Source organism: Acipenser ruthenus, chromosome 14 (assembly GCF_902713425.1).
Source record: "Acipenser ruthenus chromosome 14, fAciRut3.2 maternal haplotype, whole genome shotgun sequence".
Taxonomy (NCBI): domain Eukaryota; kingdom Metazoa; phylum Chordata; class Actinopteri; order Acipenseriformes; family Acipenseridae; genus Acipenser; species Acipenser ruthenus.
In genome coordinates, this window is record NC_081202.1 from 15,226,942 (window position 1) to 15,243,637 (window position 16,696).

General features: G+C 35.2%; 1 protein-coding gene across 7 annotated transcripts in view; it reads right to left on the bottom strand.

Moving 5' to 3' along the window:
- Positions 1–16,696, bottom strand: part of col7a1l (collagen type VII alpha 1-like) — a 117,878-nt gene that overhangs the window by 58,531 nt on the left and 42,651 nt on the right. For all 7 annotated transcript variants that reach the window (XM_058985924.1, XM_058985926.1, XM_058985928.1 and 4 more), the window contains exons 35-63: positions 15,277–15,303; positions 14,832–14,885; positions 14,232–14,303; positions 13,988–14,047; positions 13,393–13,428; positions 13,073–13,117; positions 12,454–12,489; positions 12,110–12,154; positions 11,454–11,489; positions 11,303–11,338; positions 10,466–10,498; positions 9,549–9,620; positions 8,633–8,692; positions 8,200–8,235; positions 7,522–7,602; positions 7,103–7,138; positions 6,929–6,973; positions 6,318–6,389; positions 6,068–6,103; positions 5,797–5,826; positions 5,438–5,479; positions 5,176–5,238; positions 4,712–4,750; positions 2,652–2,705; positions 2,447–2,482; positions 2,026–2,082; positions 1,874–1,918; positions 954–989; positions 135–170 (exon numbers count right to left, since the gene is read on the bottom strand). In XM_058985924.1, the coding sequence (XP_058841907.1) occupies positions 135–170; positions 954–989; positions 1,874–1,918; positions 2,026–2,082; positions 2,447–2,482; positions 2,652–2,705; positions 4,712–4,750; positions 5,176–5,238; positions 5,438–5,479; positions 5,797–5,826; positions 6,068–6,103; positions 6,318–6,389; positions 6,929–6,973; positions 7,103–7,138; positions 7,522–7,602; positions 8,200–8,235; positions 8,633–8,692; positions 9,549–9,620; positions 10,466–10,498; positions 11,303–11,338; positions 11,454–11,489; positions 12,110–12,154; positions 12,454–12,489; positions 13,073–13,117; positions 13,393–13,428; positions 13,988–14,047; positions 14,232–14,303; positions 14,832–14,885; positions 15,277–15,303 (1,356 nt within the window). The remainder of the gene's footprint in view (positions 1–134; positions 171–953; positions 990–1,873; positions 1,919–2,025; positions 2,083–2,446; positions 2,483–2,651; positions 2,706–4,711; positions 4,751–5,175; positions 5,239–5,437; positions 5,480–5,796; positions 5,827–6,067; positions 6,104–6,317; positions 6,390–6,928; positions 6,974–7,102; positions 7,139–7,521; positions 7,603–8,199; positions 8,236–8,632; positions 8,693–9,548; positions 9,621–10,465; positions 10,499–11,302; positions 11,339–11,453; positions 11,490–12,109; positions 12,155–12,453; positions 12,490–13,072; positions 13,118–13,392; positions 13,429–13,987; positions 14,048–14,231; positions 14,304–14,831; positions 14,886–15,276; positions 15,304–16,696) is intronic.

Sequence of the window (16,696 nt, forward strand, 5' to 3'; positions counted from 1 at the left end):
GCAAATCTGGTCTCGGGTGGTACTGCCTCCGGTATCACAGCCTGACAGCCTGACACTTTCATCCACAGCAGATATTAAACAAGTGCTTTACAAAATTGTGATAATAAAATATAAATTAGATTCACAATACTTACATCTCTTCCTAGATCCCCTTTTTCACCCTTTGAACCCTGTCAAACAGAATAAATACTCTTATATACATTTCTTCCAGTATTACGTCATGGGCAGAATGTAGAAATCAAATGTAATTTAATATTTTGAAATAAATGTAATGCCAAAGTAGCCTGGGAGTGTTCCTGATAAAATTCTGTTTTGCATTTATTGCTACATTGAAATAATGTATTTGCACACACGACTAAAGCCTTTTACCAAATTATGTGTGCTTAATATACTTCCTGTAACACCTTCATATATATATTAATACATTTTGTTCTCCACTGTGCTAACTATAGCCTGAAACAAGCTTCAGTCTGCAACGTCTACAATATGCCAGTAGTTTCTCAACTTGTAAACAACAAAACATAATTGTGCAAAACACAAGCTAGTACAGTAATAACACAAACATTTTAAATAATAGGCCCTTTGGAAGAATAAAATAAAGTTTGATATTAATAAAACTTACAATAATGGTTCTTTGCTTTTTTAAAAAAAATCTTTCTTTACATATAGTATCGTGTTCTCTAAATGAGGGGCATCCAAATGTACTTTGATAACATGTTACAACTTGGAAACCGGCATTTTATTTCTAAGGCATGCTTGAGGATGAGCCATACTGTCTAAAGATGCTTTATTAAACGCTGCCCAGTGACCTCCGACAATGAACACATGTATTAACATACACATCTACTTGTTTTTCATGTTACTATGCTGTACCCAACTACACTTTTGACAACTGGGAGGTTTCACCATTCCACTGTGAATGTAATAGCTGTAGAAAGACAATATGAAGTAACCTTTGTTCCATCTTCTCCAGGTACACCAGCTTCTCCCTAGAAGCAAAATTCAGAATTCAGAATTGTTTAATACAATTTGGACTGTTTCTGAAGCCTCCATTACCCCCCAAAAGCCAGAACTCATGTATAAGTAGTTGGTTTGCCATTATCTAGATTCTAATACCTGTAACAAGTTTCAATACCACTGGATAAGTGGACTCTAAGATCAAAATCAAGTGTGAGATTGTATGTGTGCATACATGTGTGGTTTACATGTGGTTTATTTAGGGTTAGGGCTCTGGACTCTTGACCGGAGGGTTGTGGGTTCAATCCCCAGTGGGGGACACTGCTGTTGTACCCTTGAGCAAGGTACTTTACCTAGATTGCTCGAGTAAAAACCCAACTGTAAAAATGGGTAATTGTATGTAAAATAATGTGATATCTGTATAATGTGAAATAATGTATAATGTGATATCTTGTAACAATTGTAAGTCGCCCTGGATAAGGGGGTCTGCTAAGAAATAAATAATAATAATAATAATAATAATAATAATAATAATAATAATAATAATAATAATAATAATAATAATATTTAAAGGGATATTGAACGGGCAAGAAATAATGAAAACATTTACTACTATTTGTATTAAGATGCCAGACAAGAGTCATATTGCAACATATAAAGCACATTCATTGTAATAGTTAAATGCTTCAGACCATCAATAGCCTAGTCCCACTGTCCTATTCCATAACATACATGTTACAAAGTTAGGTGCTTCTCTGGATGCATCCAAGGCACGCCTACACAGCTCTCTGCACTTTGCAACTTACTGGGAGATATTCAACAGAGTATAACTCACTAGATGTCACTAAATAACTATCAACGTTATGAATGTACAGTACCCAATTAGTTAATGATCATTACAATATACAGAACTTACATCTTTTCCAGCTGTTCCACGTTTTCCATCAACTCCAGGCTTCCCCTATAATACGCAAACAAAGATTACTTTTTGGTTCTGTTATTGAAACCTTTTCTTTAAAACCTATGGTTATTATTAGACTGCAAAATAAATCACAAAGTAATACTTACTGGAATGCCAGGTAGCCCAGGAATCCCTGCCTCACCCACACGTCCGGGTTCCCCTTTCTACTCAACAAAATAATGTAACCTTTAATACAGCACCATTATCATAAAGCTATTGTATGGGAAAAGAATGTGTAAGGGATAAGCTACTTTACTTATGGCAGCTGATTTGAAGGATTTGTTCATGACATTAAAGTATGGAAAAAGGAAAGAAAAAAATGCAATAGTAGGCCTACTTAGTTGCAAGTTGTTTTGAGCCAGCAAATCAAGCATATCATATTCTTTTTATAATGTTTAGTTCACTAAAAGATTGAAAATACTGTGCTCTTATTGACTAAAATTCTCAAAAAGAAAGACAAATATTAATAAAAGACAAATGTCTCTGTAATGTGTGTATGGAAATAAGCTTGTTAAGTATAATACTTACAGGTCCACCAGCCTCGCCTTTTCTACCTGGCTCACCCTGGATAAGTGAAAGAAAATTAAGATTTCTTCCCATGCACACTGTAATAAAAACAGCCTTTTTGACCATCCAAAATAGGACTTGAATTACTTTCAGAAGAGTATATTAGTGTCTTGACACCACCCATGACATGATTCACTACTGAGCACTTACAAGGTTATTTGCTTACCTTTGGCCCTGGCTGTCCTGGTAAACCATCTTTTCCTGGTAACCCTGAGCCACCCTATGAAACAGGATATAGCGGTCGTTCAGTTTGAATGAACCCTGGGAGATATCTCAGTACCTCCAAATTTTGTTTAGTAGAAACAGTTTGGGGTCTATTCATAAAGGGTTAACGTCTGTTGAAATGAGAAAACAGTACATGATCGGATTTCGCTGTGAAGCGGAGAGCAGGTGAGAGACTGAGAATAGACAGTTATTTTATTGTTATTATTTCTTTGCCGTGATCCGCGGCTGACAGCGGTCCTTTTCTTTTTATTTCTTTTACCTGTGTTCACAATAAACAGTTTGGACGAATACTGCCTGTGTGTTATTTTCATGGAGAGTTACAATGTACAGTACCAGTGCTGCTGATGCAGCCGGTGGGAAATTTGGGCTTTTTTTTTGTTTCTTTTTTCACGCACCACAAAAAAATCAATTTTGTGTACAGTGTGCAATACGGCGTGAAACTTTCATAAACATAAACTCGCCCCTGATTGATTATTTATAATAATAATAATAATAATAATAATAATAATAATAGTTGAGAATTTGTAAGATTAACATTTAAAGTTATTATTATTAGTATTATTATTTAAATGTATTACTAGTATTATTATTATTAGTCTTAGTAGTATTACTAGAATTACAGTATTATTCAAACATCCTCCTACAGTGCTTTTTTTGTTTTTTTTGTTTGGTCCTGCACTTAAAAATGGAAATCTTATGTGTGCGTATGGAAATGTGTTTACAAGCGTTGCCAAACAAAACGAAAATACAAAGTATTTATTTAAAAAATCTTTTTTTTTTATCTTTAAATTATGACATGTCTTGAATTTTTGGCAGACGTGATAGGAGCATCAGAATCAGGTTTTGCAATCTGCCCGTGACTGGCAGCTGCAGACTCGGGTTTCGGTAGTAGGTTACTGTCGGTGGATTCCGCTTTTTCTTTTTGCAACAGCTACCGACGCCACCCAGGGAACATTAATAATGCTGATGATGTCATCAAAAAGAGGCGGATTTCCGTTCTTGAACGACTGTATACCCATTCATATAGTGCTTTGCAACAGTCGCCTGTATTCTCAGATCATTTTATGAATAGCAATATGGATGATTTTCATTAGTTTTAAACAAAATTCGTTTTATTATGGCAGTCGGTAAGTACGTTTATGAATAAGGCCATTTATTCCCCCAATCATTTTGCACTCATCTCTTTCAAACAGCCTACAGCTTTGACTATATTGGCATTTGATAAATATAGTTAATTCTACTTTATATAAAATACTGGTGATTGAGAGAGTGCCTAAGTCACTGTTAGTGTATGTGGTTTGTCTGATGCAGTACTGTTTGCTGCTCTACTGTCTGCTGCGTTAGTGAAAATGAAAACATGTGAAGTCAGAGCAACAAACAACTAAAGCAGACAGCTGTAGAGCGATAAAAATGCACACTGTCAATATTACCCCGTGCTCATGCTTATTGAGATTTTAAAAACCTTCCTGGCTCAAGCTTCAACTCTTTATTGTAAGTCTTCGATTGTAAGTCGCCCTGGATAAGGGCGTCTGCTAAGAAATAAATAATAATAATAATAATAATTTATACCAGCATGAATCTCCAGAATCCTTGTGCGTTGCTTTACAATCACTAGGCTTAATTGTTTTCCAGTCTTAATAGATTGGACAGTGTTCTCTTTAGACATAGCAAGGACAATTCGTATCTAATTAGATTAGATAACTGCTATCTAATTTGCACGTCTAGATTCTAGTTGAATAAGGGCATCATACCATAATGGGAATCTTCATTTGTGTTTGAAGATTGCGTATACCTACAGTATTAGTGCAGTGTTATGGATTCAGAAAATACCATTAAGATAAATACATGAATGCAGATTCATACTGTTGCTATTGTACTTCTCTTTGATATTGTAACCAAAGTCACAAGCGAACACACACCAGAATATCTCTTAATCTGAAGAGGGACAGATATTTATAAAAACAAGAATAACATTAATCAGAGTTTTAAAAGTAAACATACCGGTCCATTTCCCGGGGGTCCTGGGTGCCCTTCTGGCCCCTAGAAAGGGATGTTTGCATTTTTGTATCATTACATGAACTCATTATAATACCTACAGTATGGAGGGTTATGATTGCATTAACTTTTGCTACTGTCACAGGATTGTATTTCCTGCAGCTCACAGCGCCACTGTCAGTTGGAAAAATACATGCATTTTCCCGGGATACTCTGAGAACAAATGCACACCGGCAGCTGATTCTGCCCTAATTTTCTACCCCTACCAGATGTTTAAGACAGAAATACCATCTTTGGAATGATTGTATTAATACTTGTTTTGGTTTTTTTTCTCAGTCAGATCCTCTTGATGGGTTAAAAACACACAACCTGCCATCATACATTGTCACCTGTTTTATAGTGGTGAGCTCTTTTCTACTAAAATGTGTACAACCTTCATACAAACGACCACAATACGGAAACACACTCACCCTTGGCCCCGGGGGGCCAGTTTCACCTCTTGGTCCTGGTTTCCCAGGGTCTCCATGATTTCCCTAGAAGACAGACGCAGGAAATAAGCTGCAAATACGATTGCAAATAAAGAGCTAAATACAGACCAGTAAAGTGATCAGTGTCAATGTAGAGTGATAAAAATAATCTTGTACTGCTGGACTTAAATCTATACACTGCTTATATACAGTGATACTAGTTTATTCCATTCTTCCTCAAATAAACATAAAAAAAAGGTTTTACCTTTTCTTTTCTTGCAACAATGCTGTTCTCAGATAAAGTAAACTAGAACAAATGACAAAAAGTAATTATTAAAATGTATTAGAATTTGAACAATGCTTTGCAGGTGTATTATTAAGTGAAAATACAAATATTTTTATTTAAAAAAAGGTTGGTTTGCTAACAGTGCCACAGTAGCGATACTAGATTTATCTCAGAGAGTAATTATCATGGTTAAACACAGTTCTACTAAATAGGCTTCAAAATGCAGTGATCCTAGAAAGATCACTTCTGATTGTATACACAGCAGTGTTGATGCTATATTACAAGAGCAAGCCATTATGAAAGGATACAACCTTTAATACTCAATATAAGAAACTCACAACTGAAGGCCCAGGAGGTCCAGGATTTCCCTACATCAAAAAAAAAAAAAGAAAAAAAAAAAAAAAAAGAAAAGTGTGTATTATTTGTGGCTATGAAAGCACCTTCAAAAACCTTTGGCACCACTTTATATCCCCAGTAAGAAATGTATTGAAAAGGGCTGCTAAGACAGTATTTCAACCGGAAATCTTTTTATAGAAATGCTATAATATCAAAGCTCAGTCTATAACATTATGTTCATATATAACAGATAACAAAAACATAGAAACAAACCATATCTCCTTTATTCCCTTTAGGCCCTGCTGAACCCTGCAACACACACAAAAAAAGTCCAATATTAATCGTTCAGAAATAAACAATTCTTACAAAAAAGTTAATTCTATATTAGTCTTGGCGTCCAGTGGGACAATTAACACATCATAGATGTGTTTAGTTATCACCTTACTATTGACTAAACCTGTGAAAAAAAGCAAGCTCCTGGCCAGGCAGGTATTACACCTTCAAGATAACAGTTTGTGCCTACCCTTTCTCCTGATTCTCCAGTGTCTCCTTTTTCCCCTGGGTCTCCTGGCCGTCCTGGTAGACCCAACGGGCCCTGAAAACAATCAAAATGCCACAGAAAATATGCTAGTAGTGTCTACATTATGTTCCAAAAATAATAAGATTCAGCTTCTTCCTGGCTGTATGAGCTACATTAACAGGACATCATTACCTTAATTTTTGGTAATACACAGACCACCATTTAAAAACTTCTAGTGAATCTGTGTTTTATAGAGGTTTTGATTGTATAGAATACAAAGTGTGCATGTAATACAGGGGTGCACATAAAACAAGAGGTGAGCAATATACAACATACATAACCAAATGCAGCTTTTTCATTTGTGTTATACACAGGGTGTGTGTTATGTTTAGAATATTATGGTGATATGTTGTGTTATTACAGATCCTCAGCAGTTGACAAAAAACAGTACATGTTTTTGCTCAAAAGATCAAACTTTGCAACGTTTCGGTATTTTCAACATATTTTTTTGGCAAGGGAAAGCTGTGCTTGAAAACAAACAGTGGAGGTACTTATAGGCTTTTGATGCCATGGTAACTACACTCATAGTATATATATATATATATAACCATTACCCTGGTTCCTATCTCCCCTGGCTCTCCTGAGGGGCCTGTTTCACCCTTAAGAAAGAGAAAATATATTATTAAAATAATTTAAAAAAGGATGCATTTCAATTTCAAAAACGATTATTTCAAGGTCTCTTTGAATAACTTGACAGATACACTGTTTATGTACAGTATATCACTTACTCTGGGTCCAGGTTCCCCTTTACCTCCAGCCTCACCCTGTAAGAAGTAATACTTTAGTTATGATTAGGCACATTAACTAAAACAAAACATACATTTGAATGAACTGGCCCAAAGTTCTCTGGTTCAAGTAATGTTTAACAGGCTCAGTTATGTTTTAAGTATGTTTTTGGAATACAAATAATTGGCTTTTTTAAATCAGAAAATTACATATCACAATATTGGGTTTGCAGTATGCACCACAGATGTTTAAACAGATGTGTATTTAACCTTCTCCAGAACAGATATTGCATGAAAGACTTAATTTTAGAGCTTTTTTTATATGATAATGTATTAAATACAATTTTCTTAAAACTATATATGTTTCAATTGCATCTATGTGTATTGAAGTGGGCTGTAATGGCTTGTGAAGATGTACTTACATCTTTACCTCTTAGTCCTGGCACCCCTGGATCTCCTGGTGGTCCTGAATCACCCTTGCTCCCTATCAAACCATCTTGCCCCTGACAAAACAAAAGCAGCACACAAACTGAAAGATGTTTCAGAATTCTTAGTCCTTCATATAGCGCTCCATAGAAATACTATGAAGGTATTAAAACCAACACTGAATACATTCTCATGGGGGAATTCATTAAAGGCTATATTCCACCTTCCATTCCAAGATATAAAAAACAAACACACCTATCCTATTAAACAGTATAGTATTTCCACACACAGAATGGATTATTATTTCAGTGTGAATATACTAATTAAATGATCATTCTAACCTTTGACTATGACTTTGACTATGTTCAATCCAAATGGCTCTATTACCACTAAGGAATTGTAAACTATTGATTTTAATTGACCACATTTAAAATTATGAAGTAAAAAACAAATGTCGAAAAGGACAGTAAGGACAGAAAGGACTTATTTATGACCACACATTTACAAGTGTTAATAATAACAATGTGTATTTTGCATTAAAAATGTGAGGGTGTTTTCACTTTTGGGCACCACTGTATATATATATATATATATATATATATATTGTGTGTGTATATATATATATATATATATATATATATATATACACACACACACAGGGGTACAATTCTTACCTTCGGTCCAGGCTTCCCAGATAAACCAACATTACCCTAGCAAAAAAAAAAAAAAAAAGCATTGCAAATGTTAACATACCTGAAATAAAGAAAAATGCCCACATATTCAAATTTGTTATGGATTATTCATATTATTAATGCAATATCACTGAACAAATCCAATTAACCTCCTTGGGTTTTTACTGTTTCAGAAACAGTGAGTGGGTGAGTTTGGCTCACAACTGAATGGAAAACCTTCAAGGGTTCAGCAGCTGGCACAACCAATTACCCAATATTGTGTTGTGGGCACTCTGCTGCAAACTGGGGTGTATGAAACCAGGAGTAAATGTTCCCTGGCCTAGCTAAGTATTCTTTTCTCCCACCTCATCCCCCCATAAACAGAGTTTCAACTGATCTTTTCTGTAGTGTCAAATCATATTAGTAAAGCACTCACCCTTTCTCCATTGTCTCCTTTTGGTCCCGGCTGACCAGGAATCCCAAAGCCTGGACTACCCTTCAAAATACATCACAATTAGTTAAACAAATGCTCTTTACAGGTATCTAGCAAATATCAACATGTTGTGTGTTTTTGGGGTCCTCCCTGGGGACCCGTATTCACTGACCTGCCCGTCCGTCTGTCACACTTCACAGGGTGAACACGATAACTACTTAGATTTTTCACCAAACAGTTAACATATTTGGCTATCAATATTTTTTTACCTGTACACCCATTCATTTTCTTACCTTAAGCAGTCCTAAAGCATTACAGCAGAAAACATACTGTAGAGAACGGTATCCTGGGAGTCCCAGGTTTGTGCAACGGTTTTCATGGTGACTTTTCTCATTCATGTTAATAATTTCGAACACAGTTAACTGTACAGCACAATACATACTATAGATCTAAATCTATCTATCTATCTATCTACAGTATATATACACACTATTATAAAACAACAATAATATTTTACAGGCTTCGACTTTTGAATCTCAGGGTGTTGGTGGGGGTTCAGTGTTACTTCTATACAACAGGCAAAATGACAATATTTAAGCCCCCAATGTCATTAAAACAACATAATGCATATTGCTGCATAAACAATATAATGCATAACATTTCATTCGCGACTGTGCTTGTTACAGTGCTGACTAACTCCAAATAACTAATAGGTAGATCTGAACATTTTTTTATTTATGGTGTATGTCTAAAAACAAATATGATTTTTATGCATTTGTAATAGTTTTTTGTTTGTTTGTTTTTTCACTAATACAATGAATTGTGTATTTTAGGTAAGGAACACAAACTTTAGGGATGGCAGACAACTAGAAAAAAGAAGTCAGATTTAATGATTGGAGTAAATATACATTGGTTTTACCTTTTGACCCTTGTCTCCTTCAGTTCCCTTTTCTCCCTGTGGTCCAGGTGGACCCACTGGCCCTAAATCACCCTAAGCAAAGATTAAAATATACATATAAAGACATTAATCAGCAAAGTATATTTAACTAGTGCAGTCTTTTACAGAGCCACTAGTGTTAGAACATGTACTGCCTATTAACTTGTGTACTAAATATCTTAGTATCCCTGAATCACTGTATAATCATCCCCTCTTCAAAAGCAATGATAAGCTTTTATTCCTCAATGGCTGTAAATCGAGAACATTTTTGTTGCCACTTTCCTGAAACATCTTGCTTATTAAAATCTGTGAAGACATTTAGTAAGTAAGAGGTCTGAGTCAGATACAAGAAGTGGTAAAGGCCCCGCCTCCAGTCGTTCTGTTTCAAGGCTGGTGTTCCAATTCCTTTGGCAGGACTAACTGAATACACAAAGGGGCCAAAGTAATAAAACCGGTATCAACAGGCTGCAAAATGCAAAGTGCAACAAATGTATATTATTAGATCCTTTTTTATAACCAGGGATGAATCTCAACAGATATTTCTTAGAACTTGGGGATCCCCATGGATTTTAGAGTAAAGGTTTCCTCGTGAGTCTGATAGATAACCAAACATCACACTTTAGTTGCACAATTACCACGGTGATATTCAGTGCCTTAGAAGACCCCTGGGGATTTCAATTAACAGACACTATGCTGACAGGCTGAATATACAGTAACACCCATTAAAGCTCATTACCGGCACAATATTTATGAACAGAAATTAACAGAAATCATATAAATCATATGATGAGTAACTGTACTCCTGTTTGGCATTATTATCATATGTATTGTGATTTCTTCTTACAGGATTTACTACATTACGTTTCGGACTCTTTTGTAACAGGTATGTCCTCCCTTACCCTGACTCCTTTTTTGCCGGGAGGCCCAAGAATCTGTTTTGGGAAACACAAACAAAATACATTTGAGCAAAATACAATTTTTGAAAGTGGATAAATATTTTGAGTTCCACTGCAATCTACATTCCGGTATTGTAATCCAGTGTTCATTGTGCAAAGCACTCAAATAATCTGATCTCATTAACTCCAAGATTCTTCACCACTGATTCTTCATTTGCACTCAATAACATGTATAGTGGTATAATCATGATTGACTGACTAGAACAGTGGTTCTCAAACTGGGTTCTAGGGACCCAATGCCTTCCATAGAGAGGTACAATTATGTAAACTTATTTTTTTCAAAATATATCTTTTTGGTTTGTTTTGTAAACATATTCCTAAATCATATGATGCTCCCGAGTGGAGTGCAGGATGCGCCCTATAGGCTGGATGTCGCCGGTTCGAGTCCACTGCCAAATGTGCATATTTAAAATGATTTTAAATGGTGACAATTAATGTCACACTGTTTATGTATTTTATGTATCCCAGATAAATTATTCTGAGAAGCTGTTAAGTTTGTCACTAAGAATAAGAACAAATTACAATATTAAAAAAAAAAAAACATGTTGTGTCTTTTGGATTGTAGTTATAGTCACAGTACACTCACACCCCCTTTCTGCATGCCATTAATTATAGTTAATTTCATGATGTCAACTATAAATAAACACAACTATTTGGGAGTATATTTATAGTTTACTTAATCCCGGTCTACTTTTTCATTCTTTTTTTTAAATCACAGGATATGATATAGCATTTAAGTAAACCATAAAACATAAGAAATATATTTTCACACTTAATTACCCCTTTTGCTGGTTCACCAGGAACTCCTTGATTTCCCTATGGGTTAATAAAGGGGAAAAAAAACAGAAACAAACAGAATATTACAAGCTGCAAATAGTCTTTATATAAATGATTGCCAAAACCTTACATGTTCGATCACATAATTACTCACTGTGTTTCCCTTTGAACCAATTGGACCAGGAAGCCCCTAAAAATCAAATAAAAAAATACAAATAAATTAATAATGGAGATTCATTGCAACATAATTTCACACGCTTCAAAATGTAAAGCGTACTGTGAAACCCTGCTGCCTAGAAATCATCCTCCATGTTACTATATCTGGCTCGCTCACACATAATGAAACTTCACGAAAAGAGTGGATGCCTTGGTCAGAAGTTGTGAGGTGTATGTTTTAATTGTCCTGCAGACAGGACCCTGTCGATTACAGATACACAAAAGGTTAGAATTCCTGCCTCTCAGTTCACACACACACGCACTCACTCACTCACTCACTCACTCACTCACTCACTCACTCATTCACTCACTCACTCACTCATTGGCTCTAATTTACAATGACGAGCCAACTGCCAAAACAATACAACAATTAACAACTTAAATAAGCATATTTTGGCAGGGAGGGTTATATATATATATATATATATATATATATATATATATATATATATATATATATATATTCACTTGGAATATTTGCAAATGCCATGTCTTCTCAGCTGGTCTATCCTGAAATTACACTTACATGCATTTAATGTTTTTATTGGCTTTTAAAAAGGTGGGAAACATTATTTAAAAAGCTTAATTTCTTACAGCAATTCCTTGTGGTCCTATTTGCCCAGTTTCGCCACGATCTCCCTATAATAAAGAATAGATTAGAGAAAGGATAACCCTATACAATACAGCTTTCCCCCTCTAAAGTCATGCAGGATGGGATGCACCGTGATTTCGGATCTTGTTAAAAAGCTCCTGTTGCCTTTTAATTTTCTTAGCTTTATTTGGGGGTAGAGTTCTGCTTTCCTGTGTGACGTGAAAGGCCTGCAAACACATATTCTAATATTTACTTGGTTAAATACAATTTGGTATATTCATAATAGAATTCCAGTGAACCACTTTGCAATACAAATATACAAAACAACATGCAGGATAACACCCACCTTATCTCCTCTGTCCCCTTTCAAGCCCTTTTTGCCCTAGAAGTTTAAAGAAACATATTATTTGCATTATGCATATATGCTGTTTATAACACTTGCATTTTGTAGTTATTTTGTGGATATTGCTGTGTATTGTGTTCAGTTCTGGTCACCTCGCTACAAAAAGGATATTGCTGCTCTAGAAAGAGTGCAAAGAAGAGCAACCAGAATTATTCAGGGTTTAAAGGCATGTCACATGCCTTTAAACCTGGGATTTCTGGGATCAATAAGCTACTAATAACCAAATGAGCAAGATGGGCCGAATGGCCTCCTCTCGTTTGTAAACTTTCTTATGTTCTTATGTATTAAATGATGGCTTTGAGTGCTCTGATTTTCCTAAACAACCGTGAGCATTGTTTAAACTATAACTGTTTTTCTTGAAGACGCTCAGTACTTTATATGTTTTATTGCACTGTTACTATGTACTAATCTTAAGACTTTTTAGCAAATATAGTTGGATGCTATAAGTATACAACTCGTATGGTCAGTGTATTGTATATTTACAGTAAACTAGATTTTTGTAAGGGAAGAAAACACATAATCTGATACATTACATAAACTGTATCTAAAACATAGTTCCTACCCTTGAGCCTACAGGTCCTATATTTCCTTGAAGTCCTCTGTCACCCTAAAGGAAAATCAGTGGTTTTAGGCATACACGGTTAGAATTTCATTTAGTAGTTGCCATTGCTAGGATTTTCATATTATATAGATATTATAACTTCACCATCCCTCCATTTCACAAGATAAAATTGATAAATGCGGTTATTAAGCCCCAATCTTCAAATGTATTAATTTGACCTAGTATTGTGTATTTCCAGAGTGAGTTTGTAACAGGTAACTAAACATAAAATAACATTATCTGCCTAATATATTTTATCAGAGAACATATGGATGACTTACCGTGGGGCCAAGCAGACCTGTTAGACCCATTGCTCCCTATGAAAACATATAATTAATATGTTACATGTTATTATATATAATAACCACATTTATAAATGTATACAAAAATGACATAATCATGAAAAGTTGCTTTAAAATTTAAATAAGGTAAGACATTTACACACTGTTTATATAAAAGCTGCCAAACCTCTTACATAAACATAACATGGTTTGTGGCAACTCACAGTCCAATTATGATACCATGAAACAGTCAGAGGAAAGAAATACACTTGTCAAAAGAGTGTACAGTATGTAGGTGTGATGGCAATTACATTTCAATTTCGCACTGTAAAATTGCACTTCCTTTATTCATTCACTTCTCTTAACAATTAGTCTTTCAAAAACGGAGAAAACGCTCTAAAATGTTTATGTTCTGTTGCTGAAACACAACAGAAGATGTACAAGTAGTCTTTCATGTTACTTTTCATGTACCTAAAAGCTCCAGAAAAATAATATTAAACATTAAAAGAGATTCATGCCTAACAAGATCATTTAAGTAAAACAATAATGTCCTGCAGAAATACATTCTATTAGATATAAATTCCTGAAATAATACCTTTTGACCGGGTTCTCCTTTTGGTCCATGAATGCCTTGAATACCTATCCCTTCAGCACCCTGGAAAAAATGTGCATTGCAATTAAACAAAGAACAATATCACCACAAAAACAATACAATACTTTAACACAACAGAGTGCTTTAAAACACTAGTAATACAAATAGCTACTGTAGTCTCAGGTTCATTAAGAGCTGAGTACATTCTATTGTCATGTATCTCACTATAACAAGATGTTCAATTTACCTTCTCCCCTTTTTGTCCAGGATTTCCAAGACTTCCATCAAGCCCTATTGGTCCAGGCAAACCTGCTTTACCCTTTGAACAGCAAAACAAACAATTGTGCCAGGAAGATCTCAACAGGATGAAAGAACCAGTTGCAGGGGGAAAAAGTCATGAGAATTGTCCTACCGTTTTAGCTTTACCAAACATGTGTAGAACAAACTGCTGTGCTGGTTATACTTTTTTAAAATACTTTTTTTTTACTTTTTATAACTATATGTATCATGGGACATGGGACATGGGACAGAATGAACCTCCAACAAATTCACTGCAAGGTTAAAGGATCTTGAATTAAGACAGAGAACCTTTCAGCTAATGTCATATTCTGGTAAAAATGAAACCGCTGTTTATATGTCTTTTCTTTTGCGTTACCCACACAGAAACATATTTTTTCTGTTCATCTTACTTGAATTTTTTTTTTTTCTGCTTAGACGTCAGCAGTTAAGCTGAAGATCATTTCTGATGCACTGATGCACATGTTTTCATTTAAACCGGTGAAACTCTGCTTGGTTGTGTTTTTCTTCTCACCCATACATATAGGACACAAACAGTCTTACAACTTACAGTCTCTCCTCTGTCTCCTTTATCCCCCTTCGGTCCTGGCTTTCCACGTTGACCCTGTGGAAAACAATATGGTTGGTTTGTTTATTTGTTTGCAGGGGCTCATTATGGGGAATGTAATTTATGATGAAATGAAGAAATTGTCTTAAGGTTTTATTTAAGCTTTTTTTATTTTAGTTGTATTAACCACTACGCTTTATTTTCCTTAATGGGGTAACACAACTGTCTGTTATTATAACTTGTTTTAATAAAAATAACATACTGATTGATTTACCAAGTCAGTTAATCAAAACTATACCATGTATAATGTTTTATATATTGAAAGTATTCCATTATTTTTCTTTTACAGTAAATCTATTCAGGCTAACATATACAACCAACATTTTTACCAAGTTTATTACAATGTATTTATTGTGAAATGTTCAACTGGATGAAAACAATCACTTACTCTTTCACCTGGTTCTCCTGAATCTCCCTAGAAAAGAATTAAAGCACACTTGGTTTATGTATTTAAGATTCTTGAAACTGCAGCAAGAATAAAATTATGGGCACTTATGCAGATTTTGATAAGAAAATGTTGCCTTGCATTAGAAAATAATTCAGTACCATCAGCCAATAAGCTTCCAGTTCTAGCGGGCTCCTATCAGACAGTAGATGCCCATTGGAACGTCACAGCATCAACTGTGAATCAAACTTAAAATCAATCCGTGCAAGTGCGTAATGAAATCTATCTGAAATCTATTGGACAGCAAATACTAAACAAAGACACAATTAGTCCAAGTGTATTTTATTATCCACCAAAACCAGCCAATCAATACTTTGCACCGATGAAAGCAACCAGTCCTCTACCCACAACTGCCGAATCAGCCAATCACAGCCTGCCAGCTCGACTGGAGCTCAGCATCTTTCAACAACAATCGAGGCACAGACATTTAATAGAGAAAAGTGTAAGGTACTGCACGTAGGCAATAAAAATGTGCATTATAAATATAATATGGGAGATGCCAAAATTGAAGAAGGAATCTATGAAAAAGACCTAGGAGTTTATGCTGACTCAGAAATGTCTTCATCTAGACAATGTGGGGTAGCTATAAAAAAAGGCCAACAAGATGCTCGGATATATTATGAAAAGTGTTGAATTTAAATCAAGGGAAGTAATATTAAAACTTTACAATGCATTAGTAAGACCTCATCTAGAATATTGTGTTCAGTTCTGGTCACCTCGTTACAAAGAGTGCAAAGAAGAGCGACCAGAATTATCCCGGGTTTAAAAGGCATGTCATATGCAGACAAGCTAAAAGAATTGAATCTATTCAGTCTTGAACAAAGAAGACTATGCGGTGATCTGATTCAAGCATTCAAAATTCTAAAAGGTATTGACAATGTCCACCCAGGGGACTTTTTCGACCTGAAAAAAGAAACAAGGACCAAGGATCACAAATGGAGATTAGATAAAGGGGCATTCAGAACAGAAAATAGGAGGCACTTTTTTTACACAGAGAATTGTGAGGGTCTGGAACCAACTCCCCAGTAATGTTTTTGAAGCCAACACCCTGGGATCCTTCAAGAAGCTGCTTGATGAGATTCTGGGATCAATAAGCTACTACCAACCAAACGAGCAAGATGGGCCGAATGGCCTCCTCTCGTTTGTAAACTTTCTTATGTTCTTATGTTCTTAATATTGCGCCATTCAGATAACTGGCAGTGTCCAGATACACAATAGGCAACTCTGACAAGTAAAAAGTAATTTGTTATTTTCTCAAATTATGTAGGTGATCTTTTATGAACATTTCCGGGACTATTTTCCAAAAACTTTTCACAGCGGAAGGGTACCCAATGAATCATTACAAGTTCAAGGTAAATTTAGT